Here is a 24,789-nt window from a genome sequence, read left to right as displayed (position 1 = left end):
TGATATTTGTAAGATATATTGCTTTATTAATGGGTTAAAAGGTTCAATAAGATAACAATGATGATTATCTGTCATGGCAGGACTAGAATGTTAAAGTTATAAAACGTATGCCGATTGTTTGTTAAATGATTGTTTTACGATTGGTATGAGCAGTTAAAAAATTGAGAATGATTCCGGATCATTCTAACATTTTATGAAGAAAAATCCTTTCACAGTTTCGTCCCTGTTTCACACCGGTGTATATGTGTAAAGTTGCAACAAGGTCCTTTTAAGACCCTGTTTTGTACAAACGAGGCCTTAGGAATTACCGCCTATGTTACTGAAATATAATATCGGTCATGGTAAACGTCACCAACAAATAAAATTCACCCAAAAGAATTTGGTGACGCATTTTCCCGGTGAATTAGTTATATGCACTGGTATGGACAAGGAGCAGGGTTCACACACCGTCAGAGCATGCGCCATTAACAGGAAGTGTCCCAATCCCAGATGCAATTTATTCGTGGCTGACACCAGTGTGTTCCCGGTGCACAGCAGGTGCGATAGGGTACGTTGTGAGCACACTGATAGTAACATTGTTTATTGGTAGGATCAGGGATAAATTGGCTGTTGCCACAGGTTACGGCACCACCTAAAAAGAAAAAAAAAAAAAAAAAAAAACACGTAAAGAATAAAGAAATTTTAAGCATAGGTGATTAAAAAGGCGTTACATGTGTTTTGGGCATCTGCACGTTTTCTACAGTGACCTGTTCTAAGATGAGCTGCTTTTTCATAGTAATGAGAGGTTTTATTAAAATAAAATGATATAATTGCTACTTCTGCTGCGAAATCATTTTTTACCGCAGGGGAGAAATCGTACGGGACGCATAACATAACATCGATCACTTGTTTACAGTATGTAAAAGAGAGATGTTTTTCTTAAAACACGCAATTAAAATACATATGGAATTTATGAGCTTGAAAAATTGAATGACGATCAACAGATTTATGGAACTGCAAAGAACGCTAGTTATTAATTAGTAACTTGTTTTAAAAGAAATCTTTAAAATGCCCTAATATTTATACTCAGTCCCGTATTCACAATACAATCATGTATCTAGTTGTCATTTGTCAGAAATCATGCAGTTTATAACATTTTAGCTGTCATACAGAAACTTCTCATCACACTGTCACTGTTGTCTTTTAATTTACCTTCTGTGGTAGTCGTTGGTACTGAGGTGGTCGTAGGCACTGTGGAAGTCGTAGGCACTGTGGTAGTCGTCGGCGCCTTGGTAGTCGTAGTCTTGACCGTGGTACTGACTGTGCTAGAAGTGCTGGGACTAGGCGCCGCGGGCGTGGTCGCCGTGGACGATGGCCCTGTGCTTGAAGCACCGGGGCACGGCTCGCTGAGCCATTTACAGTTTGTGACAGCCAGGCAGAAATATGTGCCTTCTGCGCAGCAGTAGTGCACGGGGTTCTGGTGTCCGCACTGGTAGTAACACTGGCTATTTTCAGGGTCAGAATGGAACTGACCATCGTATGAACAGGTGATCGGACCTTGAATGAGATCATATTATATTATATTATATTATATTATATTATATTATATTATATTATATTATATTATATTATATTATAAACCGATTAATAAGGATAGGGTGTCATGATGATGATCGAACCTGGAAAAATAATCAATGGAAAATCACATATATTTAAACATATGTTTCAAGAAAAGTATTCATAAAACTTTAAAACAATTTTGACCACAGGAAATTAATACTGATTCAAAAGATATTTATAAAGGAAAGTACCTCCAGGTGCTGCAGTGGTCGCTGTCGACGTAGCTGGAGTCCCTGCTGACGTAGTTGGAGTCCCCGCTGACGTAGCGGGAGTCCCTGCTGATGGCGCTGGAGTCCCCGCCGACGTAGCTGGAGTCCCTGCTGATGAAGCTGGAGTCCCCGTAGGCACTGTGGTGGAGCTTACAGGGGCTGTGGGTGCGGTAGTGGAGACTACCGGTGTTCCCGTGACGCCGCTGCTGCACCGAGAGAGGTGCGTGTTCACCGCGGTCAGCAATGGATAGTTTCCTTGGTTACAGAAGGCATTTTTGAAATCGTCCAGGTCGATTGCCCACATGTGAACACCGCCCAATTGCTGTCTACACGCAAAGTCAGCCTAGAACGACGGAAGAAAATTTCACACTCAGTCTGCACACTATTGTACTTGGAGATTGCATCATTGAAGGGAAATTAGGGATATTGACCAGCGAATCTCACAGCAGCCCTTGAGCTTGAAAATCGATCAAAATCTATTCATGAAAAACTTTGACTAATTCCAATCAAAACCAATCCAGATATGATAGTCTATGTAATTAAAGTATAAAACACAAGCTATGTCAACGATGTCACATGTATAAAATAATCACACTATTTCATTTGAATAAACTGCTGCTAAAAAATGGTTACAATTAAAGGTCTTAAAGCTTAGTCCAGTTATTTTCTAGTCTCGTATGACGTCAAGCAATGCCGAGAGTTTCGTCTAAGGGTATATTGGATGATTCCATTCACTACCCATACAGTACATGTACTCAACTCACCTTGTATCCAATACTTTCTACGTCATCATAGCCCACCCACTGCAGCGAGGCACTGTTGTAGGCATAAGGAACTTTGTGCTCGTAGTTGAACGCTCTAGTCCAGCCTTCACCCAGGTTTTTACACACCTTGAAATAAAGAACGCGAATAGCTTATTTTGTAAATATATGCTAGCCCTCAAATAACCCAGGGTGTACTGAAATAAATTTTGAGAAATATTTTGACATGTAAATGATGGGTTTAACTGACATAAGCTTTGTTGTCAAGTTGATCAAGCAAAACGGTATGAGAAAAAACTTATCAGCAATTACCTCGTAGTACGACAGTAGGCCACCTTCAACGGTATATTGGCCAGGATTCCCTGCACCAGAAGCGGCATCCCCCAAGTTGTACCCGGATCCGGACGCCATTCTGAAGGTGCGACCATACGATCCGACCCCGAGAAGAAGTTTTTGAGATTCGTATCCCTGACTGATCCAATAACGAACAACGAAGTCCTAAAATATAGAGACGTTGTACAGTGGCATAGACTCAAATCATACACATGTACGATTCACTGAGGACTGAAACTCAGTATCTTTTTCATTTGAATGAACCTTAAAATAAAGATAAAGGTATGGAAATATTGACATGACATGGATTTTTTGTATAATTCCCTACCTGAACATTATATTTTTCAAATTCACAGTCACAGTGGATATAACTTTTCGTGACATATGTGCATGTACGTCAATAGACTGTGCTTATGTAAATAATTACCACATTTATCTGCGCCTGCGTAGAATCTTCATCCGACCTCGCATACAGCGCCGTGTGGTGGCCAAGGAACGCTTCCCAGGAGCCATGTAAGTCGTAGCTCATCAGGTTAGTCCAGTCAAGATACCTGAAAAGATATCACCAACAGCATATGTTTGGAGTGGTTCGAGCACTAATTATAACCATTAATTTGGTCGGCTCACAAGGAAGAAGGTAAGGTTAGAAGAAGAAAATCCCATCACTAGTGTATAGTATATAGAATTTAGATATGGGTTTGGAGAGGAGATAATTTATTGCCTTCCTTCGCTTGTTCAATACAAAACGGTAGACGAAGACAACTATAATATGTTGGGCAAGGGGGTATGGAATGAATCTTTGATTTTGTTTTGTTTCGTTCGTCACACTGTTTGGGTACCCCAAAAGTTACTTATGGTAGGAGCTGTGCCCTGCCCTACTTCCAGCTTTCTGAGCAATAAGTCACGTGCATATTCTGAGATAACCTCCCACAGACAAGTCTGTCGTATGACCAACTCATTCTGTAATGTTTTTCTTTCATTGTCAAATACCGCTATATATTGAACTTACTTCAAACCATTCACTTTCCCCATTGTTCATTATCGCGGATTTTTTCAAATTATAATATTATGAAAGCTCAAACAAGTCTTAGTAAATAAATAAACCCTTATAAATATTCAGGAATAATCATACCATTGGGCAAAACTCACGTATTCATGGTAGGAATGTCGTAGCCTGCTTCAACAATATAACTACTGACTCCCACGGAGGCTGTTGCCAGCAAACGCTCTTTTCCAGTGTCGGTAGCATCTTTTTCGAATGTCAATCGAGTTTCCTAGATGTAGAAGTAAAGTAAGATGAAGATACCATTACTTGGTTAATATAAAAAAAGATTTATCAATTTAATGACTGTCTTTCTGGTCCCTACAATAGTTTACTGGTAAAAAATCAGAGTTTTGTTAAAAGTTATTAGTTTATTTAAATGAGGTCTGTTTATATAGACAATGTTTGTAGCAATTACTCGTTAAGACAAAAGTCACCATACAGCAAACATTTTGCAGTATACTTTTGTGTATTGATAATTACATTCCCCTTCAATTTTCATTGCAAAAGCATCGACATACTTAACTCCCCTTTCCACAGAAAAATTCCGCGGGTCGTGGGTTCATGCCCAATTTCGGTGACGTGCATGCGCGGTTTACTCTTTCCCAGGGGCGGATTTAGGCCGTCTTCTGGGTCTTACGGAAGACGGTCAGATTTTCAAGTTTACATTGACGGGTATCCATTTTTTCATGTTTGAAGACGGTCAAAATTAGAGGGTGAATCAACAAAGATAATTTGGAAGACTGTCAGAAAATAGCTCTGGGTCCGCCCCTGTTTCCGCACGTCACCGGTAATAAGCATAAACCCACGACCATCGGAAATGGGTTTACCACAATACAAAGGCTATACATGAACGTGTCAAACCTTGACCAGGTCCGAAAACTGCTGCTTGGTCTCGGGTCCACTGCCTCGCCAGGCCACTCCAGGATATTCCCAGTCGTAATCCAGACCGTCAAACCCGTGTAGCCTCAAATAAGCGATGGTGTTCCTCAAGAACTGACCCCTGGTCACCGCGGTGGCCGACATCTCGTTGAAGGCGGCCGTACCGTGCGTCCAGCCTCCGACTGCCAGGAGGACCTTAAGAGTTGGCTTGTAATGTTTCAGACCTATCACTCGGGAGTACAGCTCTGGAACAAACATTCAGTAATGTTGAAATAGTGATTAAGACTGGGTTCCCATACCTAACAGGTACATCTAACAGGAACGATCCATGTCCTAGGGGTTTCTCGTTAAATTGCTTTCACCTTAAGCGGCTTAGATGTCTGGCACGCCTATAGCAGTTTCAGTAGGTGTGACAAACATCTAAGTCGCTTAAGATGATCGCAATTTAGCGAGAATTCCCTCTGAGATAGATCGATCCACAGTTTACACCTTAGGGTCTGGGGATGGTCCCTAATATTCTCGGTACATTAGGACTAGGAGATTTAATGTACTAACCGTATCTAAAAAGGGTACTTGCAGGAACGAATATTTGACAAACCGTATTCTGAATCATGTTGGGGTTACCCGTGTTTATTAAAAGAACCTTTCACAAATCACGTCCACGGAATACCGCCCAGTATACCATTATGCCCGCGTGGTCTGATTAAATACAAGTTTATTTCTACCGGACTAGGTGCAATTAAGACCAATCTCAAGATTGCCTCAGAATGAGGTAAATTAAAAGATCGGCATTACCAAAGTCATTGTCTTCGTAAGGCTTGACCGTGAATTCCCCATTTGTCCCTCTGTCCACCTTGGCAAAGGCGTAGTAGATGTGAGTGCACAGGTTGACGTCAATGTCCTCCGGAAGGAATTTGGCAGCTAGATCCGACCTGTGCTGTGCCCAGTTGGTAAACCAGCAGCCCACCTTCATGTTACCAGGAGCTATAAAAATGTTAGGTACGCACGTTAAGGCAATGTCCGTATAGATAGAGATCTAAGGTAGGTCATATAAGTTGAACAAAATTGTTCAGTTTAACTTGTACCTCGTTTGTTGAGTGATTATTTCATAAAAAGACGTCAATCAGCACTACTGTATTTAACTGAACTGTTTAGATCAATTTGAAAAGACGGACGACTTGCCAGCACACCCCTGCTTTGTGTCCTCTAAGTAATTTGATTTAACGATTGTATGGGTTACAGGTGGATTAGTTTTTTTCCTTACAAAAAGGTGCATTCTCACGTCATACAGTTTCTTTTTTCTGTTTTCATGATTGTGTTACTGCAGCTGACTGCGTTCAAGAACTTTCACTGCATAACTGGTACAGCATAATCCAAATAAAATATTCTCAAACCTGTCGGTGGTGCAGAAGTGGATCCAGTAGCTCCCGCCGTAGTTCCAGTTCCGGTTGGCGCAGGTGTGGCTGGTGTCGCAGGCAAGGTGACTCCTCCTGTCACTTGTCCTGGTGGATAAATAGCGATATCTGCGCAGCCGTAGAACTCTTCCTGTGGACCGCAGCCCACACAGGAGTTCCCGTCGGGGTCTGTTCCCCAACTGTTTCCTGGAAGAGGATTTATTTATTTATTTATTTATTTATTTATTTATTTATTTATCTGCTGTGCGAAGTGCGCAAATATAAAATAGTGGACAGTTTTCTGTAAAAGCAGGGTACAGAAAAATCTCGTTTCGCTTGCTAAATTTGGGGCTGCCCTGAAGCAATGTGTGCAATCCGTCGCATCCCTATTTACCATTTCGTACATAGTTGAGCATTTTCTTCATCCAACATTAAAACATCATGAAACGAGACTTTTTCTCAACAGCGCAGTCAAATTCACTCAAACATACTACTTTGAAATCTAGAAAGTAGGTTTTCTGTACAGGGCAAAATACACCAGACATACCGAGTACGTGTTAAAAAAATTGCAATTGTGAATGTGTGGGTATGATATCTGCGAAAGTATATCAAATCTGTATGTTGGACCCCATCATGACTGTTATTCTACAGTGTATTTATTTGAACATGAGGCTGGTAATTCCGAGATTATCTCAGAATCCAATCATACCATTTACATCATATCGCACTTTGGCTTTATTTATATTAAGGTCAGGTAAATATTGCGTCTTTTTCCTAAATATGACATCATACGTAGCTTTGATTTTGTTTACATTAAGTTCGATCAGCTCAACGTTACGTCATTTCACCGCATATAACGTCACACCACTCACCGGTGTGCCACTTCCACTGCAGTACACACTGTGTACAGGTGACGTAATCGGGCAGTTTGGCCAGCATGTAGACCTTTCCCACTGTCCACCCGCTGCCGGGTATGGTCTCCAAACTGTAGAACCGGGTGACCGTTGTCCCGTTGGCGTGGAGGTATATGGGGAGTTTATACTGGTTCAGACACCCCTGGGTGATCGGGGTGCTGGGGTCGTTGTGTGGGCACAGCCTGAAGAAAATTGTGGAGAATTTGTCCCAATTATAAACTTATAAGGTTCAATATATATATTAGGACAAGACGAAAAGATACGTTTGATATCAATAACCTATAGTGATCCTCATACTTTTTTATTTAAATACTTATTTCATTTCATCTATTTTTTTACTTATAATAATTAAGTGTTATCAGATTGTAAATCAGTTTATTTATTTTTCACGTAGGACAAACATTGCAGAAACTTATATTTTATCACAAAAAAAAAAAAAAAAAAAAAAAAAAAAAAAAAAAAAAACTCGACGAAAATTACTTTTTAGTACCTGTACATGTATGTGTATTAGTTGCAAAAAGACAAAAATGCAACCAATTTCTTTTTCCAGTATTTACCTAAATTCAAACCATCCTCTATGTGGAGCTGTTATTTCTAACACGATTGGCATATACTCTCCCATTGTAAACTGCCGCACAATGGTTCCTGTGGCGTATAGCCCACCAGCCTCGTTTTCACGAGGGCCTTGCCAGGGGTCGCCGCATACGCCGCATTTCCCACCATGTACGTCCCATTGGTTCTGAAATTTTGAAGAATATGAAATCATCATTTAGATATTAACACTAAGATAGAATATGAGATTAGAAATATAACAAGGCAAAAAACTCCTGGGTGTTTGGAGGGAAAATACCCTTCGCCTCTACGACCACGCCGCTCGCATGCGTTCATCTGTGCATAATTAAGGAATGAAATGATGGTGCATGAACGAGTTTAACTTTTTAAACTTTCATACCTGGACGCAGAGAAGCAACAGCTAGTCACATGTTGATCCCGTAGATAAAAATCGTCATAAATGTGCTTTCTGAAGACCCGACATAATGATAGGAGGCAGGGGGGTACATGTGTTGGTCCAATGTAGGAAACATTTTTTTTACCTTTCCTCATCGACAAATCAACCTTCTAATCAACTTTCTCAAAATTTATAAATATGATTTATGTAGCGAAAAATATGTAAACGGTTTTTAAAACAGCTTTTACCGTGCTCTTAAGCCAGGGCGTTTATTTTAACCCGAATGAGACATTAATGGCAGCCCTACGCATGGAAATCCGGGGTCCAATATGTCTAGGATTGGTTTTGGTTTGAAGAAGTGCGGTGAGAATAGGGTGGACGGATGTCAAAAGTACGAAATGATGAGGAACAGACTACAGGGTACCACTCCTGTCTCGGCGCACACCATTGTCAGTCTTTATACTGGAAGATTAAAAGAGTTCACTAAATTGTTCTCACCTTTATGTATGATAATTACAATTAGAGGAGTGAAGAAGACAACCCGAGTCATTTGTCCTGTTGTAAAGCATCGTGGTTCTGTTTAATTACAATCTTATTTGTATAGGGTCTATTAACATTTAAGACCAAGGCCCTAGAGGCAAACGCTCGATCTAAGATCCCACCTAGGCCTATTGTGCTTGCCACTTTAGGCTTACATTGGGAAGGGTGGGTGGGGGTAGAGGTCCTTTAAATCAAGGGTTAAAGAGGGGTGTAATTACCCCTGGGGTTACAGGGGGCTGCCCACCACAGTTGTCCTTGATAAATACACTGTTATTGGTGAAAAAGGACAGCGGGTCGGGGCGTGGATGATTTCACACTCTATTGTGAAAAATGTGAAAGCGTCTTGCTCATGCATTTATCCAAAAGCCAGGTCGCAGTTAATACCCGTCTTCCGCTTGGGGACAGGTATGACAGTGAATTTTCCGGTCAGTGAAACATAAGTTTGTCTTCCTTGATACGTAATATGGTAGACATTGGTAGCATTTTGTCGTGTTTTTGTGTCCCGCGACAGTATAATGAACGCAAGATACAGTAATTATATTTGTGTACAGTAGCTTTCCCCCTGAATTGCAGGTATTATATCAGAGTTTCTTTGTGCAGTGACAAAGGTGAGCGTTGAGACATGTTATTATTTATTTTCTCTGTGACGCAACTGCTATAAACAATTGTAATTTTAGTCAGTTTGAAATGAGTAAACTACAAACGACCCCAAGAACGCAATTACATCTTCGAACTTCCTGTATTTACAAATGTAGGCGACAACTATTTTGACTCAAGTCAGACTCCACGAAAGAAAAAGAAAGCAGCCACGAAAGAAAAAGAAAAACATGCGCAACAAGAGCCAAGGAAGAAAAAGAAATACACGTATAACGAAAGCCGCGAAAGAAAAGGAAATATGCATGCACAACCTATGATTCTGGTTTTGGTTTTCAAAATAACACAATGCTGGCTATTCTCTATAAATTAGGATGCATTTTTACGATTGTACATGACTTAAAGACAGAATTCAACACAGAATTATAAGACCAAATAAAGATGACTACAGGTGTGGTACACCCTACTTGTGTTATTACAATACAATAATAAACAATACTGCATATACAATACAGCTAAGCTTAAAATAGTATGTATTATTCTTATAAGCCCAATTATTTACCTGGGCATGCTTTAGAGGATTAGGGAGTAGCACCAGGTTATTTTTTCAGTAAGTCAAAAAAAAAAAAAAAAAAAAAAAAAAAAAAAAAAAAAAAAAAAGTCGGAGAGCACGCACTGCGTGGTCTTAAATGGACGGTGTTATAATTGTTTTAACTTAAAAATTAGAGGTAGTCCAGTCGTCATACCGCTACCCCACACCACACACGATCAACAATACTGCCAAGTCACGCACATATTGCTCATGAAATCACACAAATTGCCCAGTGGCCCATGCACACTAGTATACAGGGGGAACAGGCACCCTCTACGAGGGCGACAGATTGATTTTTCACAAGATAAATGCACAGATATATTTGCCTATAATCTGCCTCCCTGGAAGAGGGAAGGGAACAGGAACCCCTCAAGCGGATCAGATGGTGGTAGCAGATTGAATCGGTGTAGACGAAAAAATTGATTGCAGCCCAAAGACCGTTATCGGTTAACGTTTAAGTGTTCCGTTTGACAGTTTCTTTTGACTGATCGATGCTCATGAAAGATTAAACAAATGTCACCACGCGATAGGGGTTCATATCGATAATCCTAATGAAAATAAACCAATTTAAGACATACTGTAAAAAGTACTGACTTAATTCAATTCAACAGTGTCGCTGCGTATTTTATGAAAAAGATGTGTTATAAGGGCGCATTACCATAGATTTTAGATCGATCTATCCCCGTCGGGAGTCTCACTAGATTACTGTCAGATAATCCGGCTTAAATGTCCGTCCCGGCTTCTACAAGCTGTAAGGGGGTAATTGACTTTCGTGCCCGCTTGGCTGACAGCTATTTATCGTAACACCCAGGGAGTTAGGTCGATCTAGCTGGACCGATCTAATCTCTAGGAATGGGGTCTTAGAGACCCCAGTGAAAACACAAACAACTGACAGCGATGGAACCGCAGTAAGATAATAATAATAATAATAATAATAATAATAATAATAATAATAATAATGAACTTACACTAAATCCACCGCAGTTAAGGCCCATGTCATTGTAGTTGGCCGGCGTGTCAAAGCCCCTCGAATGAGCGGTGGAGCGTCCGGGGGGTTCGTACAGCCTGCCGTGGCTGTGTACAGGCCGACACCGCAAGGTGAGGGACAGGAGTGCCAAAGTCAGCCCCAGTCCTACACCGGCCATAGTTCGCCTTTTGTGAATGTACTAGTTTCTTCCCCGTGACAACGAGCGTGCAAAGTCAGTCCTGAAATGAACGTTTATGAACAGGTACTGATATACATTTCTCACTGCAGGCCCGTAGCCAGCAATTTCAAAGGGGGGGTTCTTTTTCTGAAAAGGTGGACCTTTTACCATATAATCCCCATGTACCTAGGTCAAATTTTACCCAGAGTGGACCTTTTTCCAGCAAAAAGGGGGGTTCTTTCGAACCCCCCGAACCCGCCCTGGCTACGGGCCTGCACTGCTACCTGTTGCGCCATGTTCAAATGGATCTTGAACCAAGATGTGCTCAGAAACTTGGGCCCTGTATACGTAGAAATTATTACCCGAGCAGAAAATACGACTGCTGCCTTCTCAGGCCCATGCTAGCGTCTTAAGTGTAGCAGGCTGAGTATCGGAAATTCACATCCTTGTATATAGAGCTAGCTAGCTACGCGTATCGATAAACGGAAGCGCTATTGTTGTGGGGGGAAAAGAGAGCCAAAGAACTTGAACCGTGCTTCTTTCGCTATTGAAATAAAGGTTGCATTGTGCTGTTGACGTTTTCAAAATGGAATGTGCGTCCGGCTTTTCTACTAGTAACGTCGTAAAGCTAAAACCATCTTGGATTCAAAGCAATCATGTGCGCATGTTGAGGCCAACGTCAGATTAAAAGTTAACATAACCTGATTTTCTATAGACAAAGTTAAATAAAGTCCGGATAGATTACAGAAAATTTTGATTCTTCTAGTTCTAACAACTCGGCTGACTATAGCTGTCATATATATTTATACAGTGAATGCCATTATGTGAAAAGACCAAAGGAGCAATTTAGTCGAACCTTGCTATTCATATTATAGATCTACCAAGATAAATTAACTTACAAATTAAGTTTCGTACGTTACCTCCGGACTTCGAGTCAGATTCACTCCCAAACTTACCGCTCTCTTGTTCCTTCAAGCAGGCCAGTGAGACGACAGTCCAGTCCCCTGGAACTAAATATACAACCTTGGCGCTGTCTCCACCCACGGACTCCATTGAGGAGCTGTAATAACATATGTTTATCATCAATAATAACAGCGTTCAGTGGTGACGCATGCCGACGTCCGTGCTGCAAGGGCCAGCATTCGCTCATGTAACAAACCACGCTTTCTATTCAATCGCTGCGTTGACAATTGGCAGTCTTAATCTATTACATTTCATTGAGAGGCGCGGCGTGAAAAATGCTTATTTTGTTGATCTTTGTTAACAATATAAATATTTTGCAAGTTGTGCGAGTCGGAACGGTCGCAGATCTGGTACGACAATAAGAAAAGAAAGCAGAAGCGACATTTGTGTCATTATGACTATGTGAGGTGAACACAGATGAATTGACAACTTCATGACACAGACTTATACGGCAATCATCGATGTTTATTCAGTCGTTGACATCATAACAATCGCTGTTTTGCAGGAAACGCAATAGGGCGGAAACGATATAGAATTGGGATATCGTATACAATAAACCAACGTCTGTTGAGGGTGATAGATAATGCAGTGACCAGGAACACAATTGTAAACTTAAACACTTCGTCGGATAAGAATTATATACTTTTCTTATTTTACTTTTGAAGTTATCGGTATCACTAGAAGCTGGGCAGTTGCCCTACAGTACATGTACTTCCCTGCGTTGCTTATTTGCGTATAAAGTTTGTACTATGGTTCTTTCTCAAAACCGTGAAAATTGAGATGGAACGTTTTAATTCTCTCCCGACGACTTTGTGGATAAAGGTGTGAACCTATTTTGCTGTGTCCCTGTCATCGTCATTGTCTTCGTAGTTCCTTTTACAGGTACCCAAGTGTAATTTAATCTACCTATGACTGTAAGCCGCGCCCGCTCATTAAAGAGGATTTGGTGTAAGAATGAGGCAATTTGTGCTTGTTCAGCATCATTTGTCTGTTTCTGGTACGTATCAGGTTTTACATTATTGTTAAAAGATTAAAGTTCATACACGAACGGAATACGGGATTTAATGTAACAATCAGAGATTTTACGACGAGAGAGGGATTTTTCTTGGATAGGAGAGGAAAATACACGAGTGCTATCAAAATGAACGTGTATGTGAGCAATGGAAACCTTTACCCTGATCTTCACTTATTTCACCAAGGTAATCTACGGATGTGTAGTGCACAGGAATACGACAAACAGCTGTGAAAATGCTACCTACCCGTATGTATCCCATCAAAAGAGATAAGCATCTTCCATAACATCATGAACATCCCCTATAACAAAAGTTGATTTAAGTATTCCCAAATGATTTTCGACAATACAGTCGTGACGATTTTGTCACAGTCATTGAACAGAATGTGTAATAATTTGACAGGCGAAAAGAGGTGGTGGTGGTGGTGACAGTGAATTGAAAAATCAGCGCCATCATTATTCGGTAGCGTAATCCCGACTGAATGCCGGGTGAGCAATACACTGTTGAAGCAATGTAATTGTCCCTGTCGTTCCACTATAAGTGCATGTATATGATGGAATATGAAGTAGATGTCGCAAATTAGCTGAAGGAATTTGGTTGTAAAAGATAGCAAAATAAACATCATATACAAAGTGCCGTGTTATGTTTATTAGGCCCCGTTCTGCGTAGATCGATCCAAATATCTGTGGAAATGGTCCCTTTCAAAGTGTTGATGTGATCACAGTATATGCGCAGTAGACTTGTTGATGACGTCAGAACCGACGTAGTATGCTAATTGACACGTGATTGTATACGGTTATAATTGTTTGCTAGGATATCACACACAATTAGTCTTTTCTAAATACCTTCGTAACTGATTTTATTAAAAATAACGGAAACTTTAACACATATTCTCAGTTTCATTGTGCACTTTTTGTTTCCTTCTCTCTTTGTGTATACTTTTTTCAGTATATGTACTAGTATTTAGTCAAACGGATGCACCGTCGAGACATTTTATAGAAAAAAAATCTATTCATCCATCGACTCTAGTATAAGCTAATAACATAAAGCATGAATACCATCCTCTCCCCTTTTGATTCTGCACCCATTCGTGCCACCTGAAAAATACCTGTTTCTTTATAACCATTACAGTGTAATTACTTTACGTCGTTCGAAAAATTGCTGCTTAAAATATGTCATTTAAACTTTCTTTTTTTTTTTCTTTAAAGACGACCCGGATAAAGGGATATGTGTGTGTTTTTGTAATGCGCTAAGTGTTATTTACAGTCCATAAATCAGCGAAACGTACATTTTATGTCTACATTTACTCTTCTTTAAGTTAAGTTAATTAAAAGCTATTATACCCATTAACATAAAGAAGACGTACTATTTAAACGAATGACTGCTACAGTCTGCGTTAAAAACACTGTTGTTTGCTGGATCAGTCCATACAAATACAAGGAAATGAAGTCGCGCGATCTTCTTGTCGTCTTAATTCTTCTTGCGATCTTGGGATCCTGCATACAAGGTAGGAAAATTGAGTTTTTGAGTGAAATCACATCGAGTGAATACCTCTTGTGTCGAATTGTGTGACGCGGGCGTGCTTAGACTGTATACAGGTACTCTACGTTATAGGCCAGTCGGGTGATGTAAATAATTCCTTAAAAAAATTCTACTGTAGAGAAAGGTGTAAAAATAGGTAATAACGACATAGCTGTGAATATCAAGTACAAAATCAACCTGTGGCCCTGGAGAGGGTAGTGCATAGGCCTGCCACTCTCAGACATGGTACGCTTTGTAGGAATAGGTTTAATTTTCCACTCGAAGGCCGTGCCCTTCTCTTATTTATCCTTTTCCTTTTGATCCTTTTGATCTAGGTGTATTATCTTATAAGTGTCAATATCAAATAAACACGAGTTTGCCATAGGTGTTTGAGAAAGTGTACTATTGCCGGTGGACTGATAATCTTAAAAAGAAAGCAAATAATATACCGGGTATGCACTGTGACTGCTCACGTCTCGCCTTTGTACGCGTGGCGACAATTTGAGATGTGGGTCTTTCACATGATACTCTGCCTGTGCAATTAGTCTTAGCAGGGTGTGTAGTCGGTCGAGCAGTGTCGATCTCGGAGGCTCTGTTTTGTGACTCTCTTACGTTATAGCCAGGGCATTAAGTCACCAATCTCTCACTTTCGAAGTGGGATGTTGTGTTAAACTAGGCTCAACCGTAATTATCAGTGTTTGTAACGTCAGTGACTGGGACATTTAGACTATGGCAATGCATTTTCATTTGAAAGAAGCTCTTGAAGGAGGGAGGGAGGGAGGGGATGGTGGAGAGGAGGACAAGTTTAAACTTTAATACCAAAATTCCGGTCTACTTCGACATATTATTGGTTGCAGTTCGATTATATTAAGCACTGCCCCTGTCTTATAAAAGTAAAGTCATTGCTAATGGTTCAGTCCATACTGTACTTAAAATGTTAAAGTTTGCTTGGACTGAAGTAGGCTAAGTTTTTTCATCTAGTAATTAAGACCAATTTAATTTTTTAAGGACTGGTGCATAGCGTTTTTAATCCTTCTTTGGGTACAGTAGATTATAGATTAAGAAGGGAGGCTTAGATTCGGTGCAAATAAACGAAAAAAAAAGATTGACTTTTTTTTTGGGGGGGGGGGGGGGGGAGGGGGAGGAGGTCTACTGATAAAGAATAAATCGCCTTGTTAAATAACACGAAAGTGTGCCATTCAATTCCATACAGAGTACGATATTGACTGGGGCGACATATCCGTCAGACTCTCCTCATTTTAGGCGACAACCAAACCGTCCTCAATTAATCTGTATCGGTAAGCACGAATTCGCCATAACGCCAGCTATTAATTTAAATTTACGAAGCTATATCCACCGACAATACCACAGTAGTGGATGGGCACTGGACTATATTTTAATGAGGTTTACTCATATGTTTTTGTCCATCGTAAGTGTTAAACGTTTTGATTAAACACCCAACACCCTACAAGGTTCATAAATAGTACAACGATACTTGTATGAGAAAAATGTCAATATAAAAGTATGAGCATTACTTTCCCCTTTCTTTTTATCTGTATACGCAGTACGTCAGTTGTTAATCTTTCCCCTTTGCCCTTCGTTTATTTTTCATATCCTTCAATGTAGATGCTGGTGCCAAGAATACAAAGAAGGATAAGAAACCCAAGAAAAAAGCCCCAGGAAATTTAGACAGCAAGTTGACAAGTGGTAGCATTGTGATCAGTGGTGTGGGGCCCTCAAGAGGTGAGTTAGTTTAAGATAAATCATCATTAAAAAAAAAAAAACTGAGATTGAATTTTTTTCACCGTGAAGAAGTGTTTTTCGTCAAAGCGCGGAATTTCAATACTGAACAGGTTTATTTTGGGTAACGATAATAGGAGTAAAGAGTCCTTTATTTAGGGGCTGTCTAAAAATTTACCCGACCAGACAATAAGTATATTAAAAAGCTGAAAAGATAGGGACAATAACCTTTTTTTTTTAATTCCATTGATTGATACATGGAATGTTATATCTAAGTAGTTTGTTGGAAAGCAAGAATGGGGGCTGTCGTCCACCACATTTTTTTTTGCGAGGGACAATCTCAAAATGTCTTTCCTTAGATCAACAAACAGTAAAACAGATATACTCCAGACTCCACAAAACATGCTTTCTCACTCAATGAAGTGTTATCTATTTATCTAAATAAGTTTGCTTTCAATTAGATAGAAAAAAATGTTCACAATCTCCAAAATCATGACCTATTCCAAAATGATCAAGAAATGGTCAAAGTGCACGTTCCAGTTGTGCACTGTGAATCTGCCGCTTTATATTCCATACATTTGTTTAGTTCCCGCAAAAACAATATACCTTTTTACTACCCTTACACAAGATACAAATTAATCATCACTGCTCCACCCCACATCAGCAAATTAATTTTAATTTAATTCTAATTTTAAAAAAGTTAATATTTATTTATTTCACCCTTCACAGAAACGGATGTTGACCACATGGCTCGGCTGATGCCTCCCGAGCTGTTTGGTGTGGCCGGACGGCCCCAGCTGCCGGCGGATTTCAAGATGAAAAAGCGCAAGATCAAACCGAAGATAGCGAAAATGAAACTGCGAAAGGTGGCGCGCCCTGCCGGTGATGGTACGACTTACATTGTAAAAATGAAGGACTACCTAGACCGTACGTATTCCATTAGCGCAGTCGATGTCTTTGGTTGCTTAAAAAGCTTTTCTTGTTATCACTATTATTTATATTTCACAAATCCTGAATATATAGTTAATGTAGTAAGAACGTTTGGTCATGGAGATATAATTATTTATTGTTTGCCAATGTGTTTTAGCCAGAAGTTAGATATGTGTTACGTGCACTTGTGTGACTTATAAGGGAATCAGGGAGGCGGAGGGGGGGGGGATCTAGCTCCTCCATTTTTATCTTCACAAAATGGCGAATTCACCTCAACCCCTTACCAGAGTGAACCCCCTGAAATCTCACAATATACATACGGTAGTAGAGGGATAAGACTCCAGAGACCGCTTTACCTCAAGGTGAACATCCGTCGGTGTATACTGAAGAAAAAAACTCAGAAATAAACATTTTTTTATTGTTTTAGTTGATCAAACGGCAAATATGCTGGACGTAAAGGTGAAAGGCTACAGCAAAGCCAAGAAAGCAAAGAAAGCCCCGAAGCTGAAAAAGAAGAAAAAAGTTGGTAAACACAAATTTGTAACCATGGAAGCAGAGTTCAGGTAAGTGATAAATGGGCGTTCATTTTCTCCATTGTCTTTTGTCTGAATATGTGTATGGCCTCCGATAATCTTATAGACCTATTTATATGACAGGATCTTCGTGCCTTGAACAGCTGGTAATATAAACATCAGTTATATTTAACTGGTGGAAAACATTAAGAATATTTCATCAATGAGCCCATATGGAATAACCAATTATGATGATTTTACGCTGAAAGTTGTGATTTTCCGGATAAATTAAATAAAATTAGAAAGGGAAGTAAACAGGGCTGTAGCCAGGGATAAGAAGATAAAAAATAAAAAGATGAATAGGAAGATTGCTTGTTATTCCTCTTCTTTTTTTAATACGTACCAGTATATATCACTTAATAATGGTGTTGGTTTTTATCGGCTTTAGTGCCATAGAAGAGCTTGCATTCGACAACGCAGTTGACTACATAGAACAAAATGGCGTGATAGAAGCAAGCGCTTGGTGTGATGATCGGGGGCTTACGGGCATCGGGTCCTGGGTAAGTTATGTTTAGATTCTACGCTTGTTTCAAGTTTTAAAGGTCTGAACGCGTCTGAACAGGCCTCATGGCTGGGTTTCTACTCGATAGGCAGTCGTTATTTTACAGGAGGGGGTCACCAAGGACACGTGCTCCTTGTTTCAATTCTGATCATCCCCTTCTACCCCCCCCCCAAAAAAAAAAAAAAAAGAAAAAGAAATACGAGTGAAACACCCACTTTACTATTTGATGCTTGAAAGATTACAAAATAAGTAAAATGATGCCATATTTATTTATTCTATATTCTCCTTTCTTTTTTCCACCCAGGCTATGGACAGATTAGACAAGCGAGAATATGGACTTGACAACAAGTTTAAGAGCATAGGTATGTAACACAATATACATAACAAACAAACTACGAATCATTGATTCTGTGATTTAACTGAATTTTTCAATTGAAACGCAATGCATTTTTCAACGCAAAGCACTCCGTACATTCAAACTAAACATGGCTGTATTTTGCCATGCAACATTTCGATAACACCCTTTCTCATCTTTTTTTCTTTTCAAACAGCCTGCCCTGAATTTTATAGCAATCAATCATCAAGTTTTTAAAATAATTTCCGTTCCTTTATGTGTATGTAGAATATACGTGTAGGGGCAGGGTTTTGCCCAAGTAGGACAGAAGCAATCTCAGGTTTACTGTCCAAAATATTTTTGCAATTGTTTTTTCAGTAATTCCCGTGGTTTCTTTTGGTGATATGTGGCATCCGTCATAAAGATCTGCACCATATTTTCATTTATGGACAAATCCTTTGCTAGCAGAACTTCACTTTTGCGGGACTTCATTCCCATGTTATTAAAATACTGTTTCTTTTTCTGTTCAGGAAACGATGGTCATAACACTTACGTTTACGTCATTGATTCGTAAGTATAGACTCTGTCATTGCTTATAAATCAATTTAAAATGCATCAATGCATGTCTTGTCGGCCATCATGCACTGAACACGAAGATCAATTAAATATCAATGGCAAATTCAAGATATCTTTTCCTATTTTGTAATTATATTTTTGTATAAGTACGTTTACTATTGTTCACTACTGTATTTAATCACTATCGTTTTGTGAAAATGAATGTTTGTGACTTGAAAAGACGATTTAAGTGCCTTTTGTCGCCATTAAAGTTAAATTTTATTTGCAACATCTCTTCGATATTAAAGCGGAATTCGTGCCAGCCATTCTCAGTTTGAGGGACGCGTCATTGCAGGGGTAAGTCAGATAGAAAAAAAGACAGACAGACAGACAGACAGACATCTTTGCATTTTTGGGCTCCCCACCCCACGCCAGCCACCAATCCCCATCCAGCTTGATTACATACACGTAGAAGGCACAGACAAACTGATACGATGCAGAAAACTGAACTGCTCGATCTGAAACGGGCCATTGACGCATAAACAAACATTACCTTATGTCAGAGTGTTTTAGGTGTATAAACCCACATTCTCTTTGAGCAAAATAAGCTTTTAAAAACCTGGTAAATATAAATTATATGTAAATATTGACGTACAACTTGAAAAATAAGCCCTAGTAGGGGCCTAACAGTCTGCTTTGGTATTTTTGCCAAAAAACGGTGGGAAGTTTTGGTTGAATTGTGTTAGGTGTGAAAGTGGTTGAGAACACATTCGGTGCGAAATTTGGCTTACAGGGATTGTTTTATATGGACAGGATGTGTTCGTGAAGGAGGACTCCGGAGAAACGACTCCTAGCACAGAGGATAATTATGGACACGGGACCTTAGTGGCCAGTAAGTCCAAGAATGGCTTTGATATTTAGCAGGCAAATGGCGACAAACAGCTACTAGGAATGCTAATGGATTTTGTGCAGAAAAGAGTTCTCCCCAAACATACATGACTGAATAGATAATTTAGTAACATTTAAGTATATCTGCAATTTTTAATTGTTTTGAATTGATGGTTTATGAAGATGCGCATGTGCAGATTAACATTATTCGTTGCTTGAAATAAACACTGGCCCTCAGATATTAACTCTACCTTAAAAGTAGAATATCAACATTAGAACAGCAGTTACATTTTTCCTCGTTACGGCATACATAATTTATGTAATGAGCTGAATTAATAGTAGGAAAATGATATATATACATGTAGGCATCAGATCTTTTTGGCACTAAATTATATGGTTGTCTTAGGTTTTTTAAAGGTGCCGTAAGACCAGATATCGTTTTATGTATTTTGAGATAAATTTCGCAGCTCTTGAGGCTAGGGTACTAGCTAATTTATTTCATATTGGTGGTCTATCTTCTGCCAGGTCTTGTTGGAGGTAAACATTACGGTGTTGCACCAGGGACTATGTTGGTATCTGTCAAGGTCCTCAATTCGCATGGGACAGGGACCATAGAGTAAGTACAGCTGTGAGTAAAGTAAAATGAAATACCAGTTTCATTCACACCAGTTTCATTCACACATCTTAAAAGCCTGTAACCAAGAAGAGACAACACTTTAAAGGGAAAGGTATTTGGTGACTTGGACGTTTCAGTGAAGCGTGGTTGTAAATGTCCCGAAATGAATTCTTTAACTTTTACCGCTTCAGTGTGTACTTCATACACGCACTTCTATAGTTTCATCTTTCAGGCGACCGAATAGAAGAAAAATGTAGAGAACTGTACGCTCTTTCGTTCACTCAACCCAACCTTTATTCAAAACAAACAACACTCTTCTTTCAATTTATAGTAGTACAGACTGCTTAAACAAACTAACATGGTCCTATTTTGTCTCATCGTTTTTAATTTTTAAGCGGCCTCGTTGACGCCATAGGGTTTGCCGTGGAGGACTGCGCCAACCGTACAGCGGTGACCGGGAGATGCATCATTAAGTAAGTCTGTACAGAACGCCCCTATCCTCACGAACACGGTAGACAAGGGTGTATGTTAGGGTCCGTAGTTGGATTTTTTATCACAATTTAATCATGGAGAATCATTACTAAAGGTAATGGATAGCCATAATTGAGGACATGACCACTGCCTGCTACCTGCTAGCAAGGCATTTTTCATATTGAATGAAACAGGTGACGCGTTTTAATGACACGTATCGATCTAATGAAATGTATAAGCACGACATAATAAATTCCATGGTATATGTCTTCCTTAGAATTCGCCCGATTTGCCTTAAATTCCACACATTCTAGCCACTATTTCTACGTTACAGTTTATCTGTGTCTGCGCCGTTTGTATCCAATCTCATTGGTGATGCTTTGGAGGCAGCAGAAAATGCGGTGAGTTCAGTTTAACCGGTGAAAGGTGGGTATTTTGATATATATTTAAAAAAAGCATTATTGTGCTAGACAAATGTGAGGTGATTTAACGTATACTGCAAAGGAACTGTTTCCGTGGTTGATTTTTTTTTTTTTTTTGCTTAACTTTTGCAATTTCAGAGCATTGTGGTGGTTGGTGCGGCTGGAAACAATAAAGCAGATGCCTGCGACACTACACCCGGATATTCAGAACACGTGTGAGTGCTCCCCCTCTCTCTCTCACTCTCTCTCTCACACACACGCATACAAACACAAACACGCTTGAAACACGGATTTTGACTCTACGTTTACATGTTTATCTTATAGGTTTTCTTTCACATCTGTCACACTTTCTATTGCCGTCTCCCGTATGCTTAGGCACACAATCAAATGTTTAATTTAAACTACTTTTGAAATATTTTTTGTTATGGTCACAACTTTCGATATAAGGCCTACGTAAAAGAAATGATGATGACGTTATACAGGCATTTTCCTATTTGAATTTTCATTTATTCACATAACATTACACTATGAACAAACACACTATATCAGATCCCGGATTTCTCGGTATTTTTCCTCAGGGTTGCTGTGGGCGCCTCGGGTCCTTATGACGTGTTTGCAGCTTCGTTTTCCAACTATGGACCATGCGTTGACATCATAGCCCCGGTAAGTCTTCTTGTACTCACAGTGTGGATCCGTTTCTCCTTTTCGTGGTTTCTTTTTTTTGCTTTATTGATTTTCTTTACATTTTTATTATAATTTAATTTAATTTAGATAAAAACTTGCCAAGTTTCGTACGGGGCGATTGGATACAAGAATAAAAATCCTCTCAGCGAATATAATTCAATAGACGTCGAGAGTTTCATTACAATTTGTCTGATGTGATGAACATTGATGGGGCAATGTATTTTTTGGCTGAACATTTCTTTTTTTTTGCGGGAAAAGTAGGTACAGTGAGCATTGTAACTCCGAGGCTCAAATAGGCCCACGCGACCATCTGTTCTCCCTCCCCCCCCCCCCCACCCCGACCCGGAATATGGCATTTTTAAGATAATATATATGTTTATAATGTTAAATACCCATTGGGAATTATACTGATGTGTACGGGGATCATTTAAAAACATATTCGGCATACTGAAATATCCCCTTGCTCACTTTTAGATTTTGAAAACTGCCTGTAATTCTCCAGTGACGCTTTGTATGCTGCTCCATGATATATTTTATCGGAATTCAGGCAAGACAGAGATTTACTCAATTTGAATTTTGCTTTTTGGTTTTTTGTGCACTGTAAGTACTGCCCAGCGTTGATATAAGAAAATTGCATCATCTTTCCCTCAGGGCAGCAAAATTGTTGGTGCTGGCACAGCCACAGATTACGCTATAAGACAAGATAACGGTGAGTGATAGTAGTATTAGCATTATAATATTATTATAATAATATAATAATTATATTTATAATATAATAATATGTAATAATAATTGTATTAATAATATAAATTATTAATAATATAAATCAAATGTAATAGTACAGGTAGTAGTAGTAGTAGTAGTAGTAGTAATAGAATCTGTACCGATAACGGTGACTTCTACATTCTTCAGGGGGTGGCTGTTACAGTAATTTACACAGCTGCTACACCTGCAGTACTCTTTCAAAATTTTACAATAATAATATATGATTGTCCTGTGTTGAAGTTGCAGTGCATTTGATGCAGTGTTATCTAAAACTCTCCAGACATCCTTGCGCTTTGATGCCTTTAGTCCCTATCTTTACTTTCAACAGCTTTAATATGCACGGCGCTCGCTGACACTTCGTTACATGTATGTATTTTTATTTTAGGCACATCTTTTTCCTCGCCTTTTACGGTATGTAAACCTTAATATAAAGCTGAACTTTCATACTTGATATTGCGATAACAAGTAAAACAGTTTTCTTTCTTCATTATTGTAAATTTTTTACTGATTTCCCCAGTGTTTAACGTTCATATCATTGTCGCTTCAGGCGAAGAAGATGTGTATGCTTAAAACAACAAATTTACATGTCATGCATTAGTATCCAAATATTTGTTTGTCAGAAAAATTCGTGTGCGTGCGTGCGTGTGTGTGTGTGGGTGGGGGGGTGGGGGGTGGGGTGGGGGGCTAATACCCACCTCTCGGCTCAGCCCACTTATATAACTCAATACATATATTATATACTTTTACTCCCTGTTTTTTTCTCTCTCTCTCTCTCTCCAGGCCGGGGTGTGTGCTCTGTACCTGAGTGTGGTCGACTATGCTACAGTTGCCGACGTCAAGTCCTTCCTCATCAACTGGTACGTATATAGCCTACTAGCATGTAGTGAGTATGCAGTGTGGAGAAACCTGGCGAGTCCAGCTTCTTGATTAGGGGGAGTGAGTCAGAGGGTTGAAAACATTCCGTTACTTTCTCCGGCAAATATTTAAATAGCAGACGGGTTCAATTTTTACTTTGCTGCACGGGGCACAAGGAGAAACAATATGCATGGTTGTTGTCTCAGTTTGCTCCCTTTTTTGGTGCAGGGGGATAATGAGAAGAAAGAACAGAAAAACTCTGCACGTTTTGTCCTCACTACAGCCTTTAAAATTATTTTCTTGTAAATTTCCTAAGCCGGCAGACTGTTTCACTGTTTGTAATTATTAAAGAGCTGTAACAGATAAGTCCACCATACTCGCCGGTTTATGAAATGTCAATTAGACCAACTTATAGTGAAACGTCATCACCGTATAATTTTAGGGGCACTTCCAACAAGATAAGTGGTCTTCCCAGCAACACTATAAACACCGTACTTTACCTTGGCTGTAGTTATTTGTAGGCGGCGCCTAGAGCAAGGGAAAACGACAAAGAGACAATACATACTGTATGATTTATTAGGCCATCGCAGCAGCAATGGCGTTATCGAGAATGACCCATATGCCTTAGGACAAAAATGTTGATTCAACATTTGATTTCACGTCCATTTCTTGACAAGAGATCATGATAAATTTTATTTCCGATGTAAAAGTGCACCTTCTAGTACAGGAGGCGTATACCTGACTTCGTCTTTCTATCCCATTTTAATTGTTCTCTACTGTAGCATGTGACGGCCCAGCTAGATGAACTTTGTTATGTATGAGTCAAATCTGAACTATTTATATTTCATATCAAACCCATGTTTTAAAATTATGTTCTGTGTATTGTGATAAGATAAGCTAATTAAAACGCTGGTATAAAGATTAATCTGTCTGTAACAAAAACTAGATGTGTGTTTATTAATTGAAGCTCTAAGGAATCGTAAAATAAAGATCATATCGCAAAA

The 24,789-nt window shown here is 39.4% G+C and overlaps 2 protein-coding genes across 8 annotated transcripts; one reads left to right on the top strand and one right to left on the bottom strand.

The window, feature by feature from the left end:
• Positions 1-12,082, bottom strand: LOC106175122 (uncharacterized). 2 transcript variants are annotated; one of them, XM_087017285.1, is made up of 14 exons: positions 11,911-12,082; positions 10,778-11,015; positions 7,692-7,873; positions 7,093-7,316; positions 6,221-6,427; positions 5,622-5,810; positions 4,809-5,071; positions 4,052-4,176; positions 3,330-3,453; positions 2,882-3,067; positions 2,573-2,698; positions 1,791-2,151; positions 1,192-1,536; positions 1-631 (listed from the first exon to the last, which is right to left on the bottom strand). In XM_087017285.1, exons 2-14 carry the CDS (start codon positions 10,952-10,954, stop codon positions 465-467), a joined length of 2,676 nt encoding a protein of 891 aa, XP_086873411.1. In that variant the 5' UTR covers positions 10,955-11,015; positions 11,911-12,082; the 3' UTR covers positions 1-464. The 2 variants fall into 2 exon arrangements, with proteins under 2 accessions (XP_086873411.1, XP_086873410.1); XM_087017284.1 differs by having other exon boundaries at positions 11,854-11,954.
• Positions 3,398-24,789, top strand: LOC106175113 (uncharacterized). Of its 6 annotated transcripts, none has more exons than XM_087017291.1 (18): positions 3,398-3,539; positions 16,078-16,194; positions 16,921-17,118; positions 17,549-17,684; positions 18,082-18,193; positions 18,500-18,557; positions 19,060-19,099; positions 19,393-19,441; positions 19,898-19,976; positions 20,498-20,588; positions 20,984-21,061; positions 21,394-21,460; positions 21,620-21,696; positions 22,060-22,144; positions 22,817-22,874; positions 23,316-23,341; positions 23,711-23,787; positions 24,228-24,789. In XM_087017291.1, exons 3-18 carry the CDS (start codon positions 16,938-16,940, stop codon positions 24,304-24,306), a joined length of 1,293 nt encoding a protein of 430 aa, XP_086873417.1. In that variant the 5' UTR covers positions 3,398-3,539; positions 16,078-16,194; positions 16,921-16,937; the 3' UTR covers positions 24,307-24,789. The 6 variants fall into 6 exon arrangements, with proteins under 6 accessions (XP_086873417.1, XP_086873415.1, XP_086873414.1 ...); XM_087017289.1 differs by lacking the exon at positions 3,398-3,539 and adding an exon at positions 12,275-12,914; XM_087017288.1 differs by lacking the exon at positions 3,398-3,539 and adding an exon at positions 12,986-13,116.

This window comes from Lingula anatina, chromosome 7 (genome assembly GCF_051362555.1).
Source record: "Lingula anatina isolate TDL-2025a chromosome 7, LinAna3.0, whole genome shotgun sequence".
Lineage (NCBI taxonomy): Eukaryota > Metazoa > Brachiopoda > Lingulata > Lingulida > Lingulidae > Lingula > Lingula anatina.
The sequence above is the reverse complement of the archived record's forward strand: the minus strand, read 5'-3'. Positions and strand labels throughout refer to the sequence as shown.

Excerpts from the sequence above, each read along its gene's own strand:
- LOC106175122 (XM_087017285.1), bottom strand. The coding sequence starts at position 10,954 with ATGGCCGGTGTAGGACTGGGGCTGACTTTGGCACTCCTGTCCCTCACC. Across the intron at positions 5,811-6,220 it reads CACTTCTGCACCACCGACAG|CTCCTGGTAACATGAAGGTG; the intron begins GTTTGAGAATAT and ends ACATTTTTATAG. Across the intron at positions 4,177-4,808 it reads AGTTTTCGGACCTGGTCAAG|GAAACTCGATTGACATTCGA; the intron begins GTTTGACACGTT and ends TTCTACATCTAG.
- LOC106175113 (XM_087017286.1), top strand. The coding sequence starts at position 14,308 with ATGACTGCTACAGTCTGCGTTAAAAACACTGTTGTTTGCTGGATCAGT. Across the intron at positions 21,461-21,619 it reads TGGAGGCAGCAGAAAATGCG|AGCATTGTGGTGGTTGGTGC; the intron begins GTGAGTTCAGTT and ends TTGCAATTTCAG. Across the intron at positions 22,875-23,315 it reads CGCTATAAGACAAGATAACG|GCACATCTTTTTCCTCGCCT; the intron begins GTGAGTGATAGT and ends TTTTTATTTTAG.